The sequence below is a fragment of the Cladosporium halotolerans genome, assembly GCF_011745625.1.
Source record: "Cladosporium halotolerans strain TM138-S3 chromosome Unknown Sca13, whole genome shotgun sequence".
In the NCBI taxonomy this organism is placed as follows: Eukaryota; Fungi; Ascomycota; class Dothideomycetes; order Cladosporiales; family Cladosporiaceae; genus Cladosporium; species Cladosporium halotolerans.
In genome coordinates, this window is record NW_027191464.1 from 244,081 (window position 1) to 265,854 (window position 21,774).

General features: G+C 56.3%; 7 protein-coding genes across 7 annotated transcripts; 5 read left to right on the forward strand and 2 right to left on the reverse strand.

Annotated features, from left to right (window-relative positions):
- Nucleotides 1-744: 744 nt before the first annotated feature.
- WHR41_04559 (uncharacterized protein) lies at nt 745-1,719 on the forward strand (the record flags this gene model as incomplete). Its single annotated transcript, XM_069373165.1, has 1 exon — nt 745-1,719. The coding sequence occupies one exon, from the start codon at nt 745-747 to the stop codon at nt 1,717-1,719; it is 975 nt and encodes a 324-aa protein (XP_069229818.1).
- A 1,899-nt stretch (nt 1,720-3,618) lies between these two features.
- Nucleotides 3,619-6,211, reverse strand: WHR41_04560 (uncharacterized protein). Its single transcript, XM_069373166.1, has 3 exons — nt 5,758-6,211; nt 4,535-5,587; nt 3,619-4,479 (listed from the first exon to the last, which is right to left on the reverse strand). The coding sequence occupies exons 1-3, from the start codon at nt 6,201-6,203 to the stop codon at nt 3,951-3,953; spliced, it is 2,028 nt and encodes a 675-aa protein (XP_069229724.1). The 5' UTR covers nt 6,204-6,211; the 3' UTR covers nt 3,619-3,950.
- Nucleotides 6,212-8,108: 1,897 nt separating this feature from the next.
- On the forward strand, nt 8,109-10,594 carry WHR41_04561 (uncharacterized protein). Its single transcript, XM_069373167.1, has 4 exons — nt 8,109-8,296; nt 8,382-8,603; nt 8,932-9,264; nt 9,325-10,594. The coding sequence occupies exons 1-4, from the start codon at nt 8,247-8,249 to the stop codon at nt 9,689-9,691; spliced, it is 972 nt and encodes a 323-aa protein (XP_069229723.1). The 5' UTR covers nt 8,109-8,246; the 3' UTR covers nt 9,692-10,594.
- Nucleotides 10,595-10,701: 107 nt separating this feature from the next.
- WHR41_04562 (uncharacterized protein) lies at nt 10,702-12,404 on the reverse strand (the record flags this gene model as incomplete). The annotated part of the gene is made up of 1 exon (XM_069373168.1): nt 10,702-12,404. The coding sequence occupies exon 1, from the start codon at nt 12,238-12,240 to the stop codon at nt 10,702-10,704; it is 1,539 nt and encodes a 512-aa protein (XP_069229726.1). The 5' UTR covers nt 12,241-12,404.
- Nucleotides 12,405-12,746: 342 nt separating this feature from the next.
- On the forward strand, nt 12,747-14,166 carry WHR41_04563 (uncharacterized protein). Its single transcript, XM_069373169.1, has 2 exons — nt 12,747-13,263; nt 13,319-14,166. Exons 1-2 carry the CDS (start codon nt 12,933-12,935, stop codon nt 13,666-13,668), a joined length of 681 nt encoding a protein of 226 aa, XP_069229725.1. The 5' UTR covers nt 12,747-12,932; the 3' UTR covers nt 13,669-14,166.
- Nucleotides 14,167-14,730: 564 nt separating this feature from the next.
- WHR41_04564 (uncharacterized protein) lies at nt 14,731-15,159 on the forward strand (the record flags this gene model as incomplete). Its single annotated transcript, XM_069373170.1, has 1 exon — nt 14,731-15,159. One exon carries the CDS (start codon nt 14,731-14,733, stop codon nt 15,157-15,159), a length of 429 nt encoding a protein of 142 aa, XP_069229720.1.
- Nucleotides 15,160-18,390: 3,231 nt separating this feature from the next.
- On the forward strand, nt 18,391-21,427 carry WHR41_04565 (uncharacterized protein). The gene is made up of 4 exons (XM_069373171.1): nt 18,391-18,942; nt 18,993-19,930; nt 19,984-20,364; nt 20,416-21,427. The coding sequence occupies exons 1-4, from the start codon at nt 18,808-18,810 to the stop codon at nt 21,269-21,271; spliced, it is 2,310 nt and encodes a 769-aa protein (XP_069229719.1). The 5' UTR covers nt 18,391-18,807; the 3' UTR covers nt 21,272-21,427.
- Nucleotides 21,428-21,774: the final 347 nt, after the last annotated feature.

The window sequence follows — 21,774 nt, forward strand, 5'->3', positions numbered from 1 at the left end:
TTGGGTATTCTTGACACCGGAGAAGAAACCCTAGTCTCAAGCACGGGTGGATAATTCCTCTGTCCTGCGCACACTGACGCAAAGGAGGAGGACATGCAGGGAGGCTATGTCTGAGACAAAGAAGCTATCGATCGTAAGACGTGGCCCAGCTCAAACCCCTGAGTAGCCATGAAGAATTGAATGTGCTCTCTCGGACCAAAGAGTTCCGAAGTGGGTACCACGCGGGTTAATCATTCACATTTCGTGATAGCGAACATGATGTGCGCGCGCCGGTATCATACCTGTGGCTTTGCCAAAACAGGATGTTGTATCATTTCTCTCCGGTGATTTAAGCGCTATCGCGTGTGGTACCTACACTTTGTCTCGATGTCTGACGAGATTCTATGATTAGCCCAGACGACGTTTTCCGGGGCAGTTAGCTAGTTGCATACTTCACTTGGGCATCCACTACGCCTGTGACTTCACTTCATTTGGACTTTCACTCGTGGACAATCACTCACCATTGTCAACGATCCGCGACCGCATTCCATTCCGATCGGCACTCACTGAATGATTCACTAGCGATGTCTGCCTCCGCTCGAATTCGCAATGATCCGGTGAACCTCGACGAGCCGCTGTGATTCACTACACGCACAAGGCAGACTTTTTTTTATAAGACGCCCGCTCTTTCCGCCTCGACGATGGCTTCTCGATCAAACAACACCAAGAACAACATCGACCATCCAAACGAAGCTTTCGCCAACCATGGAAATTCTCTCGCCCGAACTCATAGGGCTTATTTGCGCCCATCTCGTACCTGAGGATATTCGCTCCGTGCGAGCAACTTGCAAAAGCTTCCAAGAGAAGTCATCATTCGATTTCGCTCGCACTCACCTCTCAGACATGACAATCGTCGGTACAAAATCGAAGATCCACGCTCTGACTTCGCTGCTTTCATCTCCGAACATTCCCTCTGCCAAAATCCTGGCAAAGAAACTGAAGGTCTACATCCCGGACACACGTCACATTGCCCCTTTCGACAATAATATCTCGAGTGCGGAAGACGTCCTCGACTTGTTCAAGGCGATGCCAAGTCTCGAGTACTTGTCTTTTGGAGGGTATAAGCCGATCCATCCAGATGACATAGATGACGATTACCTGAACTACCACTACCAACACGTCCTTCACTACGAAGACGCAGAGGTGATATTTGACCAGCTCAAGAGCTGGCAAGTGGAACACTTTTCCGTGCAAAGCCTCGCTTGCTTGGAGTCGAGCACTTCTCAGATCAAAACTTTGAAGATCGTGGAATGTTATTTGGGTGGCGTAGACCTCATAACAGCTCTCATGGCGCACGAGAGGACTCTCAGAACCCTCACATTGCATGGCGTGACTTTAGTGGGTTCTCAATCCGCTTGGTCTGATGTCTTCAGATGTCTCTTGAGGTTGCGCCTGACAAAGGTCAGGTTCTCCGAACTTGTCGGGTTCTCCAAATTTTACGACTGCTATTGCGAACAATTGATGTGGCTGGAAAAGACCCAAGACGACGCCCGCAACGGCCCATGCTGCTCAGTCGATCACAGTCGGGAGGAAAAGGATGAATCTTATCGGAACGGTCTGGCCCTTGAAGGCGTGGGCAGATACTCCAAGTATGGTGTCAAGTTGACCCTTGGCTGGGTCAAGAAGGGCTTGGAAAAGTTTCTCGGTATCGAGGATCATACTCTCTATCCATGTGAATGAGACTGTGGCTCTAGAAACATCGGTGATGGGGTTTCACAGACAGAGGAAGGAGTAAGCATCCACAGCTTCTTTGATGGAACAATGCGGGCTCGAGGCTCCAAGATTGACGGTGCTGAAGAATGCAGTACAAGAGCATACAACCTGTCTTTCAATCGATGACCGTTCAAATGATACCTGAAAGCAATTCCACATTTGCGGAATACATCCCCAATCGTCGTTCACTACACCGTCTTCATCTATAATATATCAACGACCGTGTCTATCAACCACAAAACTCCATGGGCACACCCGTGAGTCTCGGTCTACCCAGTCGTATAACGCGTATGTCAAAGGCGAAGCGTCACCGCATCCGACATCAATGAAACTTGACATCTCACCGACCTTTCAGCGTCCCAATCCTCAAAATCAGCCAACGACCCAATCTCCCACTCACTCCAAGACCGCAACCGCAAATCCTCACACCAACCTACCATTCATCCCAGAACAGCACGCCGCGAACCCCTAACCAGCCCCTAACCAGCCCCCAGTCCCCCTTCCAGCTCCCCTCCCTCCCATCATCCACCTCAGCCCTCCCTCCCTCGCCTCCCCCCAAACAACCTGAAACACGCCCCCGTCAGCACTAACACCCGACCCCCATCTTCACGAACCCGCCCTCAGCCCCTCGCCCAGCAACGCAAGTGAGACCCCGTCCGCAGCTCAGCCAGCAGCTCGAATCCTTCCCGGTCCCGCTTGGGCTTTGCCAGAGCTGAGTGGTGGAAACAAGAGAGGGCTGAGAGGCGCAGGGCTGAGAGCGGAGCTGCTTTTGCGGCCCTGGGTTTGCCACTTGGAGGTTGGGGTGTATTAGCCGGGTGATGAGGGATATGGGAGGGTTGGGTGTCTGAGTGAGCGATATCAAATGAGCCCGGGAGCTTCCCCGTGCTATCTACAATAATACACTACCAGGACACGTAGGCTCGTGTTCCTGTTGCCAGAAGGATTTTGTAGGCGTGCGACTCCCCGTCCCTCTTCCAGCGAGCTGCAGCGCGAACGAGACCGAGATCTAGCGGTCCTGCCTGCCTGCAAGAACCGGTCCTCGATCTGGCCAGCCGGGAAGCCTTGTGGGATGGGGTGGGATAGGATGGACAGCCCTCCCCTCCGCGGCGAGAATAGCAACGCAGCAAGCAGCGCATGCACGGAAGCAGGCAAGCGAGATCCTTCGGTCGGGGCGAGGTGGCTAGCTGAAGCTGAGATAAGGAAGGTACAGTAGGCGGGGTGACAGAGCCAGAAGCTACGGTGCAGAGATCATGCGAGCCCCCCTCTTCTGCGTCCTGCTGGCGTGAAGCTGCGTGGCGTGGGGGAGGATTTTGGGATGGGATGGGAGGTGTATGGAGGTGTGGGGGGGTAGCCTACGCTACCCCTCCGGAGGCGCGAAGGGCGATCGTACGGGTACATGCATGGAAGAAGGAGGGAGATTGTGTGAGCCGTTGTTGAAGGCGTGCGAGATTTTCACAGCAAAAACACATAGTCGTACCGGATCGAAGAGAAGAAAGCGATCGTGGCTCAGGAGGATGTAGCGAGGTACAGCAACTTTTTCATGTAAATGCATTTTTCTTTCGTCGAAACCACGGATATGCGAGCCTTCACCATCTTCCCCTGCCACTTAGGCAATAATATTCCCTCACCCTCAACCCAGATTCCCACCCGCCACATACGTACCAACCCTCATTCCGTAGAAAGAGGGTACCTAAAAAAGTTCCCAGATTCCGAACCCTCGCTTCCCAAATCCGGGTATAATATCATCTCTTCCCCCCCCTTTCTCCGGGAATTTTTGTTTGAATTCGACTCTCAACGCCTGCCGAGATCCCGAACCATTCGTGCATGCATGCGCGCGTTTGAAGAATAGAATTGTAGCAAAAAAAAAAAAAAAAAAGGCGATGCCCTCCCGACGAGTTGTCGGTGCCGACGGGCACGTTCTTTTCTCGAGCGGAGAGGAAGTGAAAAAGCCCATGTATGTTGTGTTGTGTCTGTCATGATAATCGTAGCGAACGGAAGATGCGATGCGGGAAAATTGTCTCGCCGAAGCAGATGTAGAAGCGAGCAGGTACCGGCCGAGCACGGCAACTTGCGAAAGAATAGATGTGAAGCCGACGAGCGCGGTGCGAGAGCGAAGCATCAGCACTGCGATGGACTTGCATTGCTCTAGTTTACAGCTTAGCCGACGGTGCCGATGTGGAGGACGTGCACACATCGTGCTAGGTACTTCGCGGGTCGCGCTCGAGCAGGCTTGAGCACTGTATGGGCGAGCCCGTGAGGCCGGTCGTTGTGACCATTAGAGCCGGAGGAGCTTGGGGAGCGCCACCGCCGGTTACGACGGCCCGCTTCTCAGGCAGCGGCTCGTCCTTCATGCACGCGTTCTCCAGCATGTTCGTCCACTTGCCGCTGGTGCCGGCGTGACTGTGCTTGAGGTGCTGGCGGAAGTGGTCGGCGCGGAAGAACTTCTTGGCTTTGTTGCACTCGCCGAACTTGTGGACGTGGTTGAGGTGCTCCGCGCGTTGGTCCCAGCGCGGCGGGTTCTGGAACTCCTCGCCGCAGTAGCCGCAGACGTCTGCACCGCTGCCGGTTACAGATTGATGGAAGGCGGCTTCTGGGCCGGCGAGGGCGGCGCATGACCAGGAATGACGACGCAGGTGAAGGGAATTTTGGTGTCGCTCGGCTTCATTCTTGTTCTTGAAGCGATTCGGACAGTAGGCGCAGCTATATTGCTTCTCGGACTCGTGACTCCTGCGAATAGTCAGTGATTGTACCTTCGAAGATATGTGGCACGCCTGAAGCTCACCTCAGCTCTTCCTCGCTGTCGAACTTTTTGGGCTTCTTCGGGCAACACTCGCAGATGTACATGCCCCTCAGCTGCGACAAGCTACTTTGGCGGGAGTGCGGAGCGCTATCTGGTCCCGAGCTATGAGCCCCACCTTGGGTACTGCTGGATAGGGTTCGACCGTGGTGGGGGTTAGGAAGGATCGGACTAGGCTTGAGCGATTGGTCGCTGCCAGAAGGAGTCCTAGCTCGTAGCTCTGGGTCGATAGCGGGAGACATCATGCCGGGTGAAATGCGACCAGAAGCATAGCTGGTGGCGCTGCTGGGGACGCTCGGGATGCCGAGAGACGAACCGAATGAGCCGTGTCGAGGTGCGTAAGAAGATGCCGAAGACAGTGAGGAGTGGCTTGGCTGGAATCGTGCGACAGGGGAGCCACGCTCCGGAAGTTGGTGAAGTGAACGACGGTTGTAGGCATCAGTCTGACCGGATGCGCTGCTGACAGACGAACGTTCGTCGTAGTATAGCTCCCTTGGCGGCGAAGATGCTCGTCGCTTGGTCCCGGCCTTAGCGCCGTTTGAAGATTCGTCTGAGAAGCCGGAAGGGCTGCGGTCGTGAATATGTAGGTTGCCCATGCGAGATTCCTCCATGGGGAAGTCCTCGTTCGCGTACATTGTGTTGTCGTAGCTGCCGCGATGAGACGATGAAAGGCTCCCATTGCGCGTATGTAGTCGGCTTGAGTCTGCAGGCCCGTGCTCCCAGAACCCAGCGAAACCTGGTGATATCGCGCCTGAAGAAGACATGCTTGGCGGGTAACGAGCATTCGCCGGCGACTCCAATAACGAACTTGGACGTCGCTCGTGAGTTGGGACGGTCAAAGGCCGCAATTGGCTATTTCGTCGTTCGCTTTCGGCATTTGCAAGTTGCGCTGTTTCTTGCATCCCTGAGCCATACGAAACTGATTGTCTCTTGGAGTCGGGTGTGCTGGGGCCACCAATTCGACTCAACAGTTGCTTGTCATAAGCTTGCGAAGAGCCTTCGAGCGTGGTTTGTTCCAATCGACGCTCGCTTTGAAGTCTGCTCGCAAAAGAGGTTAGCGGTTGTTACGATGAAGGATAAAGTGATGTCTGGGGTCGTGAATGATTGTTTCCTTCGCATATCCCAAAAATTCGGCCGGGCCACTTTGATCGATGACCAGACATCTCCAACTCCAATTCAAAGCAGCATTCGCAACGAGGCGCACGTACCTGTAACTGGATCCTGTTCGCGAACCTTCATCGTCGCTTTGTTGCTGCGCGTCCGGCATCTCATGATCCCGCGCGATTCCAACAACAGTTGACAAGGAACTGCCTCGCCGTCCATCGTCCATGCTGCCGTTTCCTGTGTGCTCAAGCTCTTTCGCATAAAGCGGGTTCCTCGTTCCCGCACCCAGAAGACTCGATCCAGGCTTCACTGCCGCGGTGCGCCCAAAATTCGAGGAGCTAGGATCGTTGCCCCATTGCCAGCCAGGATCCTTGCCGCCGGTGATCTCGGGAATATGTGTGGGCGGTGGCAATGGAGGCGGTGCGCCTTCCTGGGCCTTCGGGATTGGCATTGGCGCGGCGGTGTCGGGCTGAGAGCCGGGATACGAGGGCGGGCTGGCGTATCGCTGGTGCTCCGAAATGCGAATGGAGGGCGTGGACGTGGGTGACATTGTGAAGGCGAAGGCGGGCGGTTACGAGGTGGCGAAGGCGGAGCGCCAGTCGTGTGGGCAGCACGGGGTGCGACACACGGTCGAGCTGATGTCCAGGGCGCGAAAGGGCCGCCACAAGCACCCGGCTGTGGCGAGCAAGACGACGACGAGCTCTACACTCAGCGCTTATGTGCGCCGGGGTGCGCGGCCAGCCAGAGGGGTTGGAGGAGAAGAGTAAGCCGAAGGCACGCGGCGGGTCATGCGAGCACACGAGCGGCGAACCTTCAGCGGGCGGCGGCACGCAGAGGCGCACGGTAAGGCTGGATAGGGCGTAGGGCAGTGGAAGGGAGGGAGGGAGGGAGGGAGGAAGGGAGGGAGGAAAGGACAGGCGGAGCGTGAGGGGTGGGTGGGAGGGCGAGGCGGCGGTGGTGGGCAGTCGAGATCGGGGCCTCGAACAGAGCTGCGGAGTTGCGTAGCGGATGGACAGCGACGAGACGGGCGATTATGGTGCGGAAGAAGAAACAGCGCGGCCGTCCCCAGCTGCTGGCTCAGCAGATGTCGGCGGCGCACATGCCTGGCAGGCGGCAGGGCGCCCGGAGGCTCTGAGGTGGTGATGGGAGCGTCAATCTGGTCGGCGAAATGTGGAGAGAGAGCTGCACTGCCTCAATCTTAGCGCGGCAGCTTGTCAGTAGGGAAAAGAGCATCCATGTGCCGCCAACGGCGCTCCCGCCCGCCGCCTCCCTGCGTGCCCGTGAGCAGTCTGTGAGTTCTGCCACTCACTGCGAGTCTGCCCTGCTGCCCTGCTGGCCCTCTGCCCTGCCCAGCCCTGGCCAGCGCCGGCGAACGAGTGGCCAGCGGCGCTGCTAGTCGCACTGTACCGTCGCTGCTCACCACCGCTGACCGCGACGAGACCTGCCTCCCTCCCGCGCCGTACGCCATCACCACGCCCAGCGAGCGCTGCACCACCGACCGCGCCTCTGGCAGTGCAGCGCGCTCGCCTGGCCGCGCCCATGCACACATCCCATCCTGTCCCAGCCCATCCCATGCCGTCGCCTCTGCGCCTGCGCCTGCGCCTGCACCTGCGCTGCACGCGGTGCCCGGCTCCAGGGGTCCAGCCCAGCCAGGCACGGGTGGCCAGAACCAAGTCTTCACAACCGCCGCACAAGGCCGTCAAGCCCACGCGCCCAGCAGCCCAGCAGCCTTGAGCCCGTTCGCCCGCCGGCCTCAGAGCCTCGAGCGCGCGCCGCTGCAAGGCTGACCGCAGCGTTGCCGTATGTACGCCAGCCCGTCTGTCACCGGCCTGCCACCTGTGCGATGCTCGCCTGCGCTAGGCTGCTTGTGTCGCAGCAGGCCGGCCGTCGCGCGGGCGTCCAGCGTCCAGCGTCCAGCGTCCGGCGTCCATCGCGGCGATTGACATGCAACCCCACTGGCGCCGTGGGGTTCCCAGGGCCCGGCAGCCTTGTGTCACTGCCCACGCTTCATTCGCTGGCCGCGAAGCTTCATTCGGCCCTGCTGCTGGGCCTCTTGTCTCGTGCGCCTGCGGCAAAATTGCCTTCGCCGCCCAACCTTAAACCCCTCGGGCAACGCTCTAGCGAAGTGCGCGAGGCCTGCCTCTTGTCTTTGGGGCAGTGCAAAACCTCCACATAGGGCTCTGCTGTCCGGCATTGATGAAGATGGGCACGTGCGGTCGCAGATCGGCGCCATGGAGCGCAGCATGAGCTCATCCGCCGTGCCGTGCTCGTACACATGCGAAGCGCGCCGCCTGGATAACACAAGACCAAGCAACGCCGCACGGGCGGCCTGCAGACTGTGACGGGTATAACGATTGCACACGGCCCGAGTCCGTCTTCTTGTGCACGCGAACAACGGCGCTGCGATCGGCTGGAGCAGAACGCACCCGGGCATGACTCGCGCGTTGTTTCGGCCAATCGGCGGCGTCTGCGGCACCTGAGACCTCACGAATTTGACGCTTACCTACAATATGACACGAGCCGAGCGCATCGTCTGAATCACGTCGTATAATACACACAAGCGAGGTCTGACATAGACACCATTGTCCCCACGATGGCGCTGCTCGACAAAGTCTCGGGCGAGCTGAACCTCTACATCGGCGGGTACGTTGTCCGGTCTCACTCGCGAGGACCGCCAGACGTCAGCGGACCCGAGCGCCACCAGCGATAGAATCTGATACCGGTCCAGACTGTTCACTCTCCGCCGCAAGGAGTCTCTGCGCCAATCTGGAATCACCCATGTTCTCTCCGTGTTGAAGCTGCCAGTTGAGCAGGGCCTGTTCGAGGGGTTTACGCACAAGGCCGTTGAAGTAGACGATGTTGAAGACGAGAATCTGCTTGAGCATTTCCCAGAATGCAACCGTTTCATTCAGAGCGGTATCGAATCTGGTGGCGGCGTGCTGGTTCACTGGTAAGTGACATCTCGTGCAGTTCCATCTTCAATAGTTTTCGTCACGAAATGCTTCCCCATTGGCAACTCGAGAGACCCATCAAAATACGGCGAAGACGCAATGGTTCGAGGGCTGAAGGAACGACATGATCAAGCTCCTTCCAGCATGAGATGCACCACTTCTTCGTGCCGCCAGGATGAGCCCTGCTCATCGCATCTCAACCCACAGTATCCATACGAGGGTATCTCTCACGCCAAAATTCAAGGATTCCGGGCATCTGCGCAAGAGCGCCGTGGGGCAACATGCAACATATTTGATGCGCCGTCAAAGAGCTGACATTCCGTCTAGTGCAATGGGCAAGTCTCGTTCAGCAACAGTGACATGCGCCTTCCTCATGCAGAGATACGGTATTACGCCTGATCAGGCCCTTGCACAGATCCGCGAAACCAGACCATTCTGCGAACCAAACGACGGCTTCATGAAGCAGCTCGAGCTGTATCACCGCATGGCAGAAACGGACGACATCGAAAACTCCCCTGTCTACCAACGCTGGCTCTACCAACGTGAGATTGAGATGAGCAGAGCATGCGGCCAAGCGCCAGAAGCAGAGAAAATCCGATTTGAAGACGAGCATGAGTCGCAAGGCACGTCTGACTTTGAGCTCAAATGCAAGAAATGCAGGTAAGATCTTGGCACCGCCTTACGATGGTCCCGGCTCCTTTACTGACCGGCTGCGCCAAGACGTCCGTTGGCTACATCTCAGTATCTTACCTCGCATGAACCTCTCCGCAATTCTCCCGGCGAGAAGTCTTCAAACACCTCCGCGGCTTGCGCGCATTACTTCCTCGACGCCCTGTCCTGGATGAGGCCTGAGCTGGAACAAGGCAAGCTCGACGGCCGACTTGAATGCCCGAAATGCCAAACGAACGTCGGCAAATACGCCTGGCAGGGCATGCAATGCAGCTGCGGAGATTGGGTCTTGCCCGCAATCAGTCTGGCAAAAGGCCGAGTCGACATGGCCAAGACTCGACCAATGGGATCGGTCGCAGGCGGAATGGGCATTCGAATGCCGCCAGGATCAAGGCCGAGCGGTGGTCAGAACTTGTGATCCTACCATCCTCACAGAGCGCACGACATCATGCGCTGGTGTTTTTGGCGGCAACGGCGTGCGAGCTCGGGAGGACGCTTACCTGCGCCGGAAGCGCGATCGCCGGCTCAGCCCTAGTTCGCGATGGGCTGACATCTAGATGGGTGTCATCCACCTGCCCTACGAATGCACCCCGGCAATAGTATCTCTATGCCACCGCCAGCCTGCCGTCATCTAACACGTCGCCCTCGGCTTGGCGGCACGCCTGATGGCGCGCATACTGCAGTGTGTGTGTTCGCCCAAGTGCAACATCACTCGTAAAAGCAAGGCTTTTGTGAGATAAAAATCATGTCTCCCGTTGACCGAGTCTCGTTCTCGACACTCCGGGCTTGTTGCACGGCGGGCTTGGCTTCTGCTAGCAGCAAGGCCTCCCACGTTAAGCTATCTCCTGTGCGGTCATACAGGTGCATCTTGTGTTGCACTTCACCGGTGATACTTTGCAAGCTGGTTACAGCTGGGAGACAACGTCGCTGGAATGATTCGGTTCCTAGGTATCTTGGGTACTGATATCATGCCTGTTCGCAACGTGCCAAGCGTCCATGGACGTCACGTTGTCGCTTTAGAAGACTAGAGCTACGGACAGCAATTCATAACATCCCTTCTAAGATCTCAGCTGATCTTCTTGATCCAGCTCCTCGGCTTCGTACCAGTGCAGAAGCAACTCCGGCTTCCATCAGTCGTGCAACTATATTACCAAATGTGATGACTACCGTTGGACACGTGATCATAGAGCAAAATCGTCCTCAGGTCTTCAAGTACAATCGATCGAAGAGCGGCCGTGAGAGATGTGCTCCATCAACTATGACTCGAGCAAGTGTGAGGAAAATATCGCCTCAGAACGTAGACTAAGTCGCCATCTCTCCACATATGCATATTACTATTAAACCGAGATCTACAATGTAGGCCAGTCCCCAATGTCATTGGTCCAGGAGTGTCTCCCATTTCACACCACAGCTTCACGACACCCCAATCTAGCTCGCGCTCTTCCCCCGTCTCCCATCCGTAATCTTCAGCAACCACTGCATGCAAAAGCTGGCCGTAATACTAGCCAACAACATAGCAATCATCACCCACATGCTCCCCAGATACACCGGACTCCTGCTCGAATCCCCCTCCCAGCCCGAAAACAGCGCGTAGTTCGTCACCACACTCCCCAAGTTCCCCAACCCAGACACCAGCGCCGACGCCGCAGCAACGCCAATCTCGCCGTGCCGCGGCTGGAAAATCTCCGCCGTCCACGTCATGGCAATCGGCACCGTAGGCCCCAGCCCAAAACCCACAATCAGCAGCCCAACATACCTCCCCCATCTCTCCCCGCGCCCGTCCCCCGCGTACGTCGCGATCAGCAGGCCCGCAATCTGCAGCGCCGTCGGCACGCTGAACCACAGCGCGCGGTGCCGGTGGAAGTGGTCGCTGATGGGCGTGACGCACAGGATGCCGATGAGGTCGCAGATCCAGATCGGCGCGTACAGCAGGCTCAGCTCGACGCCCGTGAAGCCCGGGTTGATGGCGCGCAGGATCACGGTGCCGTACGACTGCACGCCGTTGCCCACGCCCACGACCCCGAAGTACATCACGAACAGCGGCCAGAAGCGCCAGTCCACCATGACGGCCCACAGGTCGCGCAGCGTCCAGTCCGCGCTGTGGTAGGCGCCGCTGAGGTCTTGGTAGTGCAGGATCGCGTCCTCGCCGGTCAGCGCGGGTTTGGTCTCGGGCAGGTGCTTGGTCAGGAAGTTCTTCTTGCGCTGCTCGCCCGGCGCGAGCGGGCGGTCCGGCAGCCACCAGACGAGCACGAAGCCGAGCACGAGCGTGACGAGGCCCCAGATCAGGAACATCCACTGGAAGCCGACGAGCCCGCCGTCGCCGTCCATCTCCTGGAAGCCCGCGCTGACGAGCCCGACGACGGCGGCGGAGACCTGCGAGGCGGTGAAGTACCACCCGATGCGCTTCGCCATGCGGTGCGGCGGGTAGAACATGGTCAGGAAGAGCGACATGCCGGGCCACATGCCGGCCTCGACGGCGCCGAGGAGCAGGCGGAGCACGTAGTAGCCGGCGGCGTTCTGCATGCCGACCATGGCGGTGCCGATGACGCCGACGCTGATGACGATGCGCGCGAGCCAGACGGAGGGCGAGAGCTTGCTCATGGCGAGGTTCGAGGGGACTTCGAGCACGACGTAGGAGACGTAGAAGAGCGCCAGGCCGGTCGAGACTTGGTGCGCGGAGAGGTTGAGGCGGGTTCCGAGGTCGTGGCCTTCCTGCGTGTTCATGGTTTGCGCGAGGCCGACGTTGGAGCGCACGGCGGAGCAGAGGAAGTAGAGGAGCCAGAAGGGAGGGATGATCCGGAGGTCGAGTTTGCGGTACACGCGCTTCGTGCGAGAGGAGTCCATGGGGCCTTCGAGCGAGACGTGGCGGCCCTCATCTTCGTCGTATTGAGCTTCTTTGTGTTGGTCGTCGTGTTGGGCGGCCCATCGATGGGCATCGACACCCGTGGCGATGTCTGATTCCGCCATTAATGCCACGGTGAGGTTCCCTGGCCAGAAAACGAAAGAACGCGACAGGGGAACAGAACGGGACTCATATGTTGAGAAAATCGCCGTCTTCGGACTTCGGACGTATGGCGGAGAGTCATCTTATCTGAAAATCTGATCAACATCATGTGGGGCACCTGCAGCAGACCCTCTGGTTCGTCCGCCGCCCAGACTCCATCTGCTGTAGCGTGACAGCGGCTACGATGCCGAAATGGAGCAGACTCCACAGCATCTACGACAGCAGGACATAAGAAGTCGAATCTGTCCTGGCTGGGATTGATAGGAGGCGGTCCAGTAGCATCTACTTTCACCGCTCGTAATGTACGTGGAACACCCCAATCTCGCGTCCAAGCGTCGTGACTATGGCGACCTGTCCAAAATCCTGCGAGCGGCGCATCTTTCCCAAACAGGCTTGATTCAGCTCGAAGGATTCTTGCGCCTCAGGCCGGGCTCTGCGCCGTGTCAACTCAGCCTGCGCTCAGCCCGGCGTAGGTGGAGGGTGGAGTGACCACAGCCAAGTGTAGGTAGTAAGCTGTATGCTCTGATGGTGTATAATAAGGGCAACCCCCTCAATCCTTCCGACTGTAGAAACCAAGTTGATCAAAAAGCCAAAGGTCACATACAGTATTGTCATCCACCCCCGATTCTACCTTCTCAACAAACAGCCGCACACCATGTCTACGCCGAGCGATCTGAACGCGTACACCGTCGACTGGAGCTGGAAGAAACTCAGCTTCGACGTCCAAGACAGCAAAGATGACCGACAGATCATGCTGGGCGACTGCAAGAACTTCACGAAGCCTCACATCAAGTTCACAGGCCCGAACAGCGAGCCCATCGGCTCCGCCTCTTTCCATGTCGTTTCTATCCATGCCGACTGCGAGGTCCGCGGACGTGCGAAGAAGATTCAGGCGATGAAGCGCTGGACGAGCGAATACACTTACCTTTCCGACGCCTTCGCTGATGGCGGCCTTCCTGTGGCTATGTATTGGACTTCTTCATCTGGTACGTTGGCTTTCCCTTTGCTGTAACGCGTATAATGCATCCTGACACTCAACAGGCTTCAAGCACTGGGACTTCATCCTCCTGAACGCCAACAAAGAGCCCGTCGCGCGCTTCCGCAGCAACGTCTGGGCCCTCAAGAAACTCGGTCTCATCGAGTTCATGGCCGACTACAGCGACCGGACCAAAGAGGAGATCACCATCACCGGCATCACCGTCTACTACAACATGATCTCGCGCGTGAACAACCCTTTCCAGCTGGGCGGGGCGCTTTTCTCCAAAACGGGACCTCTCGATGCGAATGCCGCGGATGTTCAGATGCAGAATGTTTCAGCTCAGAAGCTCGATGCGAACGCCAACGTCAAAACCGATCAACCGACTCCGAGCGACGCTGCAGTCATTCGCTGAAGATCTACCGCCAATGTCGCTCAGGCCATAAGGCATTGGAGCCTCATAGCGAAGCCGTCGGACGGAATCGGTCGCGTCTCCACGCGCCATCGACAGGCGTTTCCAGAGGCCCGAGACTGATTGGCAGACCTCGGATTATGTCAAAGTCCACACGGAGAGCGCATAACTAGCGAGCATGCCCCGGAAATCCATTCTGCCAAAGCTTTTGGCGTAGGACGACCTGCTCGACTGGCCCGGAGAAGGTCCCCGGAACTCTTGATTCTCTACAAGCGCTGATGCTTTGTTTCGATCATCTCCGGCCGGTGCGTGATTGGTTCTGGGAACAGCGCCTTCGATAGATCCATAATGGTGAAGCTAAGTGCTTAGGACTTCATTGGTCGATAGGTGACTGCGCTGCGGTCAAGAGGGTGAGGTGCGCGCTTGCGAAGCGAAAACGGCCTCCATGTCGCAGATATCTGGAGATACAATCAATTTCAATGGATTCAAGTCTCTCGCCAATTCATTGATCAACCCAATCAACAGGAAAGTGCCATGTGCAGCTTCAGCCACGTCGAACGTCGTTATTCCTGCAGCGTCAGGTCTTCTCGTGCCACAAGTAACGTGCATTCGTGTTCGCTTACTGTATGCTTGCGTCTCTCGGGGTCATTGTATCAACAAGGTGCTACCATCGCCTCCAGGACATCTAAACGCGAATTTTGTTCAGAGAGTTCCCAGGTTGACGCGCCATCAGATAAGGGATGGTAGACCATCATCGGTATGGAGGCGGCGGCTACAGTATGCACAATACCCCACAGACACGTAGCGTGCACCAATCGCCATGCAGGCAAAGGTATGGTGCTAGTACTGAGGCATCTTGCCTTGTCACCTCTTTTCTTTGCAAGAATGGACGACAAAGAAAAGAGGTGACAAGTCCTCTACCATTCTTCTGCTGCCAAAGCTGTTGGCACGCCTCGCCATTTCCCTCGGCTCCACTAAAGAATCTAAAGCGGCCGGCTGATCGAGGCGACAAAAAACCCTCGGAGAACGCTCAATATCAGCACTCCAAGTGAGACGTGAAAGAAGATGGCAGCGACAACTGTACAAGCCAGCGTCGTGATCGAAAAGGGCATTCCTCTCGATTATCAAAAGTACCGCCACACCTCGCTGTACTTCGAGTTCGCGAACCTGGAACCATCGGCTACCATCCAGGTGATCGGACCGAAGAAGCAGTACATCTTCGAATGCAAGGATGACCACGATCCGACACAAAACCGGTCCCTCGCGAAGATCGTGGCCCTCGGGTCTCTGGCCGTCGAAACAAACCGCGCCCGCCTCATCCAGATCTTGCAGACCGTCCCTATCAGGAACAGAGATTGGGATTTTGATTGTCAGCAGTGGGTGGAGGCGGCGTTGAGCCGCTTGAAGGAGCTGGGCATGTTGACAAGTGAAGCGTATACGAAAGGGCTTGATGGCATGGTCGATGCGATCTCGGAGGCGCAAGACGAAGAGTAGTTGAGTGCAGTGTGCGCCTACGGGCGCTGCCAACGGACTATTGCTTGGTGGACCACGAGTTCCTTTTTGTAGGATGTATCGAAGACATGTGGAGCGTAGTTCTTCCAGTCGTGGCAATCCGTGCAGCACTCGAAATTTTGACGTATTCCCAATGCTCAGGGAACCAGCCAGCAAACTCCCAATCGATGATGGCGCGAATCCCCCCGTCCTTGATGATGATGTTCCGCGGGGTGAGATCGCCGTGTGTGAACGTGATGCAGTGGTCTGATCGCATCTGGGACATCAGACTATCGCGTATAGGCTTCGGGCATTGCGTATAGAGGTTCAGGACGAAAGAATTGAATTCTGTTTCATTCGCGAAGGGGCCTCCCGTGTGGGAGTCGTACGCTCGGCACTCATGGGCGGGACCGTTGATTCCGCCAATGGCAATCTTTTCCTTTCGGTCTGAGCGCATGAGCGAGATATATCGCCCGAGTTGCTGAGCATAAGCGATTTTTTCGCGGTCGGACAGTGTTGGCCATACGTCTTCCAGAAGTTCGCCTCCGACATACTCCATCCGTATAGTTCGTGTATCAGAAGAGAACTCAGAGACTGTCGGGACCGGAACGCCCAGCTGTCGCGCATGTCTGAGAGCTTCGAACTCTTCCGCTCGTACCCTAGGGCCACCCTTAATCAAGCGACCGTCGGCCTGACGGAAACACTGAGTCCGTCCTGATAACTTGTCAGAGAGCAGACTAAAACGTGACTGTTCGAGTTCATGCTACCTGCTGCACCTGCTACTTACATTCTGCCCAGGCAGATACGTAGGCAAACAAGCCTGCAAGTCACGAAGTCTGGCACTGGAAGGCCTCAAGTTCCTACACCGACAACACCCCAGACGCCCGGCAAGCGCTTGAGCATTGATGCCTCAGGCTTGAGGACAGCTTCGCACAAACGCAGCAGCGCCACAGAGCAATGGTGATATTGTGCAATTTCGGATGATCATCGTAGGTAGATCATCAGAATGTAACTGACCCCTCGCAGAAGGATACACCGACAGCTGTAATGAGTCTAGACAACATCAGGGTCCAGCTTCGAACTCAGCGTCCCGCTTGTCGAATAGCCAATTGCGCCAAAAGTGTGAGAACCCACACTCAGTGACTTCTGGCTTGGTATATCATCTGACACCGCCTCCGCCGGACTCGAGCTCGAGCGTGGCTCGCGTGGTTGATGGTGGAACAGTCTCCGTTCCGGTGTGCCGCTTGGCAGATCCTGATTATTCTCCTACAAACGACATGTCCCCCTGCTGGTATACGGGGTAAACGTCGGTCTCGCGTCAACAAAGTGAGACTCCCGGCAGCTCCGCGAAGTGACATCTCCACGGCTCAGCGTATTATTGCCGAGGGACGAAAAAGCTTTCTAGGGCATAATGGCATATACAAGTGAGCCCTCATATCTTGCCCAGAGGATCACCATGTGCTTGACCTTTGATGGGGCAGCGCACGAGGCGTAGGCGAGTACTCCGCTTGGCAATCTTCAGTGGGTGTGGTTGAGTACAAGGCAAAATTCAGTGTGGCTTGATCGCCTAGTCATGTCCTCTTGGACTGAGAGGCTGTGCTAGCTCGGCAGGTGAATTGCGCTCGAAAGGGCAGGTCGTGAACGGGCCGGCCAAGTGCCAAGGCAAGTGTGGCGGTGGGTTGAGACCCGCGCGCCTGCAGTGACATCTCGAGGCATGAGCGCCGGGAAGCTGATGTTCGCGTGGTGTTCTAGCGCGATGTGGCTTGCATGGACGGGGCCGCAACCTTCCATGGCTTCCACCGTAGGATTACAGTCAGCCGACTCCCGATCCGTGCAGGGCACTGAGTTTAGCCCCAACAGAGATTGATTGAAGGCCTCCTTCCCTTCTGGGCATGCGAACCGATGAGAGGGGCTCTGCAGTCCGGGGAGTGGACTCGGTACAGCAATATATGTCACTGGCACCTGCGAAGCCGAAGATGTGATCGGAGCAAGCATCCACATGGGTCGTAGGATGCTGTTGAACAAAGGCTTGCAAAAGAATGAAGCTTAAACGCTGCAGCCCTACCAGCCTAAGGAGGCCCGATGGAACGGCACTGTGGGGATTCTAGAGCAGCCGATGAAAGCAAGCTTTCGCTCGACATCAGAGTGACGATGATCCGCCGGGAATGTGCTCGGCTTGAATCTCGAGAGCCGAGCGCCGGAGCGACGAAGTCGTGGAGCGACTCGGAACAGACGATATGTCGGGTATCTGGAATTCATTATGTCGTGATTGTTTAGTCACCCCGTTTTTCCCAATGGAAGAACCCCGACTCTAACGTGGGCGATGCATATAGTACCGGCGTACCATTTCAGCTGATCCGACCCAAGCTCGTACTGTTCGTATTACAAAACACATGTATGCAGGCCCCGGGGATGGGCGCTTTCGCCGACAGTCGATTAGGGCTTGGTATTAGCACCTGGACTTCGAGCTCGCAGTGAACTCCGGCTATACTTGCAAGTGCGCACTGCTCAACCGCACGGCACGCTGTGAGGGCTCTCACTACTCGACCTCGGCAGTCTGAGCGGTGGCCAGCTAGTGGTCTTCCTCCCTAGGGGCAATCATCTTGACTCTGCTTACTTCCAGTAGCGACGCCTCCTCGACAGGACTGGCGCCGATCAGAGTTTAGCGGACAACGTCGTGGTTATCATGCCCTCGCCGAAATGCCATGGAGGCTGGCGGTAACTCAGTTGACTCCGCAAGAACGGCAAGCAACTCGCGAATGACGTAGGGGGAGGCATGAGGTGCATTCAAGCATCTCAACTTTGAGCTCGGCTACTTCGGCATCCGATGTGGCTGTGCCCCCCAGTCGAAGAACAACTGTCCGCTGCTGGCTCAAGCGAGACCATGCCGGCAACCGAGTACCCTAGCCCGTCCACAAAAAAAATCGTCCACCGGCTTCTGATGTGCAAGGATGCAAAGACATCACCGCATAATTCACGCGGGGCGTGTCATTCTCGGTGGAAGGGTCGTAACGGTCTGAGCCGGAGTTGAGTGGGCCAAGGCCAAGGCATCAAGTGCAACGGTCCCAACTTGATCGCCAACGTTACCGCAAAGAGCGCCAGTGGCCCGCATCCGCAGAGCCTATCGCTGTCGTGACGAGCCCTTTGCCGTCTCAACCGAGCCGTCCACCAGGCACGACGGCGTCTCAGGGTCCGGTGTGCTTGCCGCCACGATCTGCGCCCACATCGCATACCGACCCGAAGGTCTGAGGCTCGCAGCCACAACCAATGCGAGCGCCAAGTTGGACTCCGGAGACCCATTGTATAGGCGCCAAGCGCTATGCCGGTGCATTTGAAATGCGGCACCCTGCTCCAGCGTTATGGCACCGCAAACCCCGTACGGCTCTTGGCGGACCATTGCAGACTGTCGAGAGAAGGGAATGGACCGATGGCCAGAGAAAGCGTCTTAGAAATGCGGGATCGAGGGGACTCAATCTCACCCGAGAGCTTGCACAAAACTGAGTTGGAGCGCTGTGGCTGCCATCAATACTTTCCTCATAGCCTTTCTAAGCTGTGACCCCCCGCCGCTCGCTAGGTCTCTGATTGACTGTTCTCTTCCCACGCCCGCGGCGCAGGCTACAGTGCATTCGTCTAGTCACACACATACCTGGCATGCCTCCCCGCCCTATAAGACCCAAGGACGAGGTCAGCATGATCGATGGCGTCGATTCCCCCGCTGAGAACAAGTCTGCAAAACGCCGTGCCGTTTCCTCTGCTTGCATTCCATGCAGAAAGCGCAAATCGAAAGTTGGTTCACACCCCCCTCCGAATTCAAGCACAACGCTAAACTCTCGCAGTGTGACGGCGGCACGCCATCATGTTCCACGTGCACAGCGGTGTACAGGACAGAATGCTTTTACGACCAAGACAGCGATCATCGCCGAAAAGGTGCACTGAAGCGTGATATTCAGTCATTACAACAACGAAACGATGCTCTGGATGTAATCGTCGCCTCTCTCCGCGCACTTCCGGAATCTGACTCTATCAACTTACTACACAGCCTTCGCAGCGACGATAACAATGAGGGCATCGCAGAATCATTACAGACCAATGTTCGCCTACCGCATAGCTTCGGACCCCAAACACTTGAATCCGAGTTTGTGCAGCATATGACACATCCTTCGCCAGCAAGGGCACAATCCGACGGTGCTTCGAGCGACTCGACATTTTCACCGCCTCACTTGAGACCGACTCATGAAGACCATCCGACGGGCGGCGGCATTCTCTACCAAAACCCAAGCCTCTGGTTCAGGTCCCCCCAAGACCCCGAGTTTATCGAGCATTTATTTGAGCTTTACTTCACATGGGTTCATCCGTTCTATCAACCGTTCTCCCAGGATCGGTTCCTTGGCGACTTCAAGCGCGGCGAGACTGGACACTGCAGCGCTTTACTTGTGAACGCTATTGCGGCATTTGCATGTCATTATTCTGATCGAACCGCTGCGCGCGCTGATCCGGATGACCCGCAGAGTGCGGGAGACCAATTTTTTGCGGAGGCCAAAAGGCTGCTGGACATGGACGAGAAGCCGTCATTGACAATGGTGCAAGCACTAGGCATCATGAGCTGGCGCGAAACATCCCACGGCCGAGACAGCAATGGCTACCAATATACAGGCAGATGCTTGCGTGTGGCGTTGGAGATGGGACTGCACCTATCAGTCATGAGCAGCAGCTTGCGCCCAGCCGAGTTTGAGGCACGGAAAATCACATTCTGGGGCGTTTTTAACATCGAGACGTAAGTTGTATTCTACGGGGCTTACTATCCGGCCATTTACTGATCTTCAACAGAATCTGTTCCGTTGGCCTTGGGCGCCTGTCGCAGATGCCGCGTGCAGCCGCCGATATAGCGAAACCTACCGTGAGCGAGCGGACGGAGATGCAGCCCTGGAGGCCGTATCAAGACACTAACATGACCATTAGCCCTGCTTCAGAGCAGCCTGGCCGCTACATGAGTTTCACGCATTGTCTTAGCGATCTCTCCGAAATCGCCAGCGACATGGTTAACACGTTTTACGCTCCTCGAGAACGGTTCACCAGCCGAAGATTGTCAACTACTTACGAGGCTTATCAGGAGTGGTTCAGGAAGTTGCCGCAGCATTTTCGACTTGAGCAGACCTCTCTGCCGCATGTCATTGTTCTGCATATGTATTACTATGCTTCCGTCCTGCAGTAAGTCAGAGAACTCCTCAGAGGCAGTAACATACTGACCATATCCTCCAGTCTGTTCCGCCCTTACATCAAGCTCGATCTCCAAGGAGCGAATCTGTACCCACTGGATACTTGCACGTTCTGTGCAAACGAAATCTCTGGATTGATGAATGCGCTGCGTGCAATGTACGGTCTCCGACGCGTTTGCCTACCACTCACAGGTCTTCTACTTTCAGCAAGCACAATCCACTTACTCAACCTGCCATCTGAGGCGTCCGGGCGACACCTTAGTCAAGCGATGCATGACTTGCAGGCCATGTCAGCAAACCACGTCTTCGCTGGTCGATGTGTGGACATCATCCGCTCGCTTGCAGCCAAATGGCAGATCGCACTGCCCCAAGATGCCCCAGCCGTCTCCTTTCCTCGACGGAGTGGGCGTGCCTCGGGCTCCCCTAAGTCCGCTTTCTATTCCGCTTCTATTCCGCGTCAGAACTCCTCGCAATCGGGCAATCGCTCCGGCGAGTCCCAAGAGTCTCTACCCAGTTCGCATGGCCAACACGACTCGCCATTCGCACCCCCTGCACCATCTTCACAGCCTTCGAGCGCGGGTACTGCTCAAGACTATTACGGTCAACATTTCCCTTCGATGGATGAGGTGTCGATGCAGCCATCATATTGGCTTCCGTTCCCTGTTCAGAGCATGCCTAACAACCACTTGACGGACGTACAGGCACCAGGTGCTTTCGGATTTTCAGATGTGCCTTCGGAGTCGCATTGGCAGCAGCAGTTCACTCTCCCGTCTCACAGTCCCGCGATGCAGCAGCAACTACACCCCCACCACCAGCAGTTCCTCCCACGACAGCATCCCCCGCCTACGAGGAGTGAAGACCATATAGGTCAGACGTTCGGCAATTGGCATTGGCAATGAAATCTTTCTTCGATTTTTCAACTTTTCGCATTTTGAGCACAGCATCATGAAAGAGTCAAAAAGTTCGGCATTTATGTACAAGTAATGTCTACATAGTACGGGAGACGCTATGCCTGGATGCAAAGCTCGCGCAATGATACCCGATTTTCCATTACATCGTACAGACCGCTCGTATCAGTTGAAGCGGATGCGGACCTCACTGGATGGTAATATTGCTTTCGTCCACACAATGCGGCACTCATGCCGGCATGATCATGTGATGTCACGTGATCGTCCAACACATTGACGAGCGATGACGGAACGCCCGGAAGTTTTGTAAGCCATATGCATGAGATTTGAGATTCTGGTGTTCGGAGTAGTAATACAATCTGAGGGCAATAAGCAATCGTTAATTCTAGAAGATAGTTGCAATCACGACTTCGCATCGATGTGTACATTGTGTCTATCGCAGAAGTGTAATTAGCATAAGGCAGATAAGATAACCTGTGATCGCATCTATACCA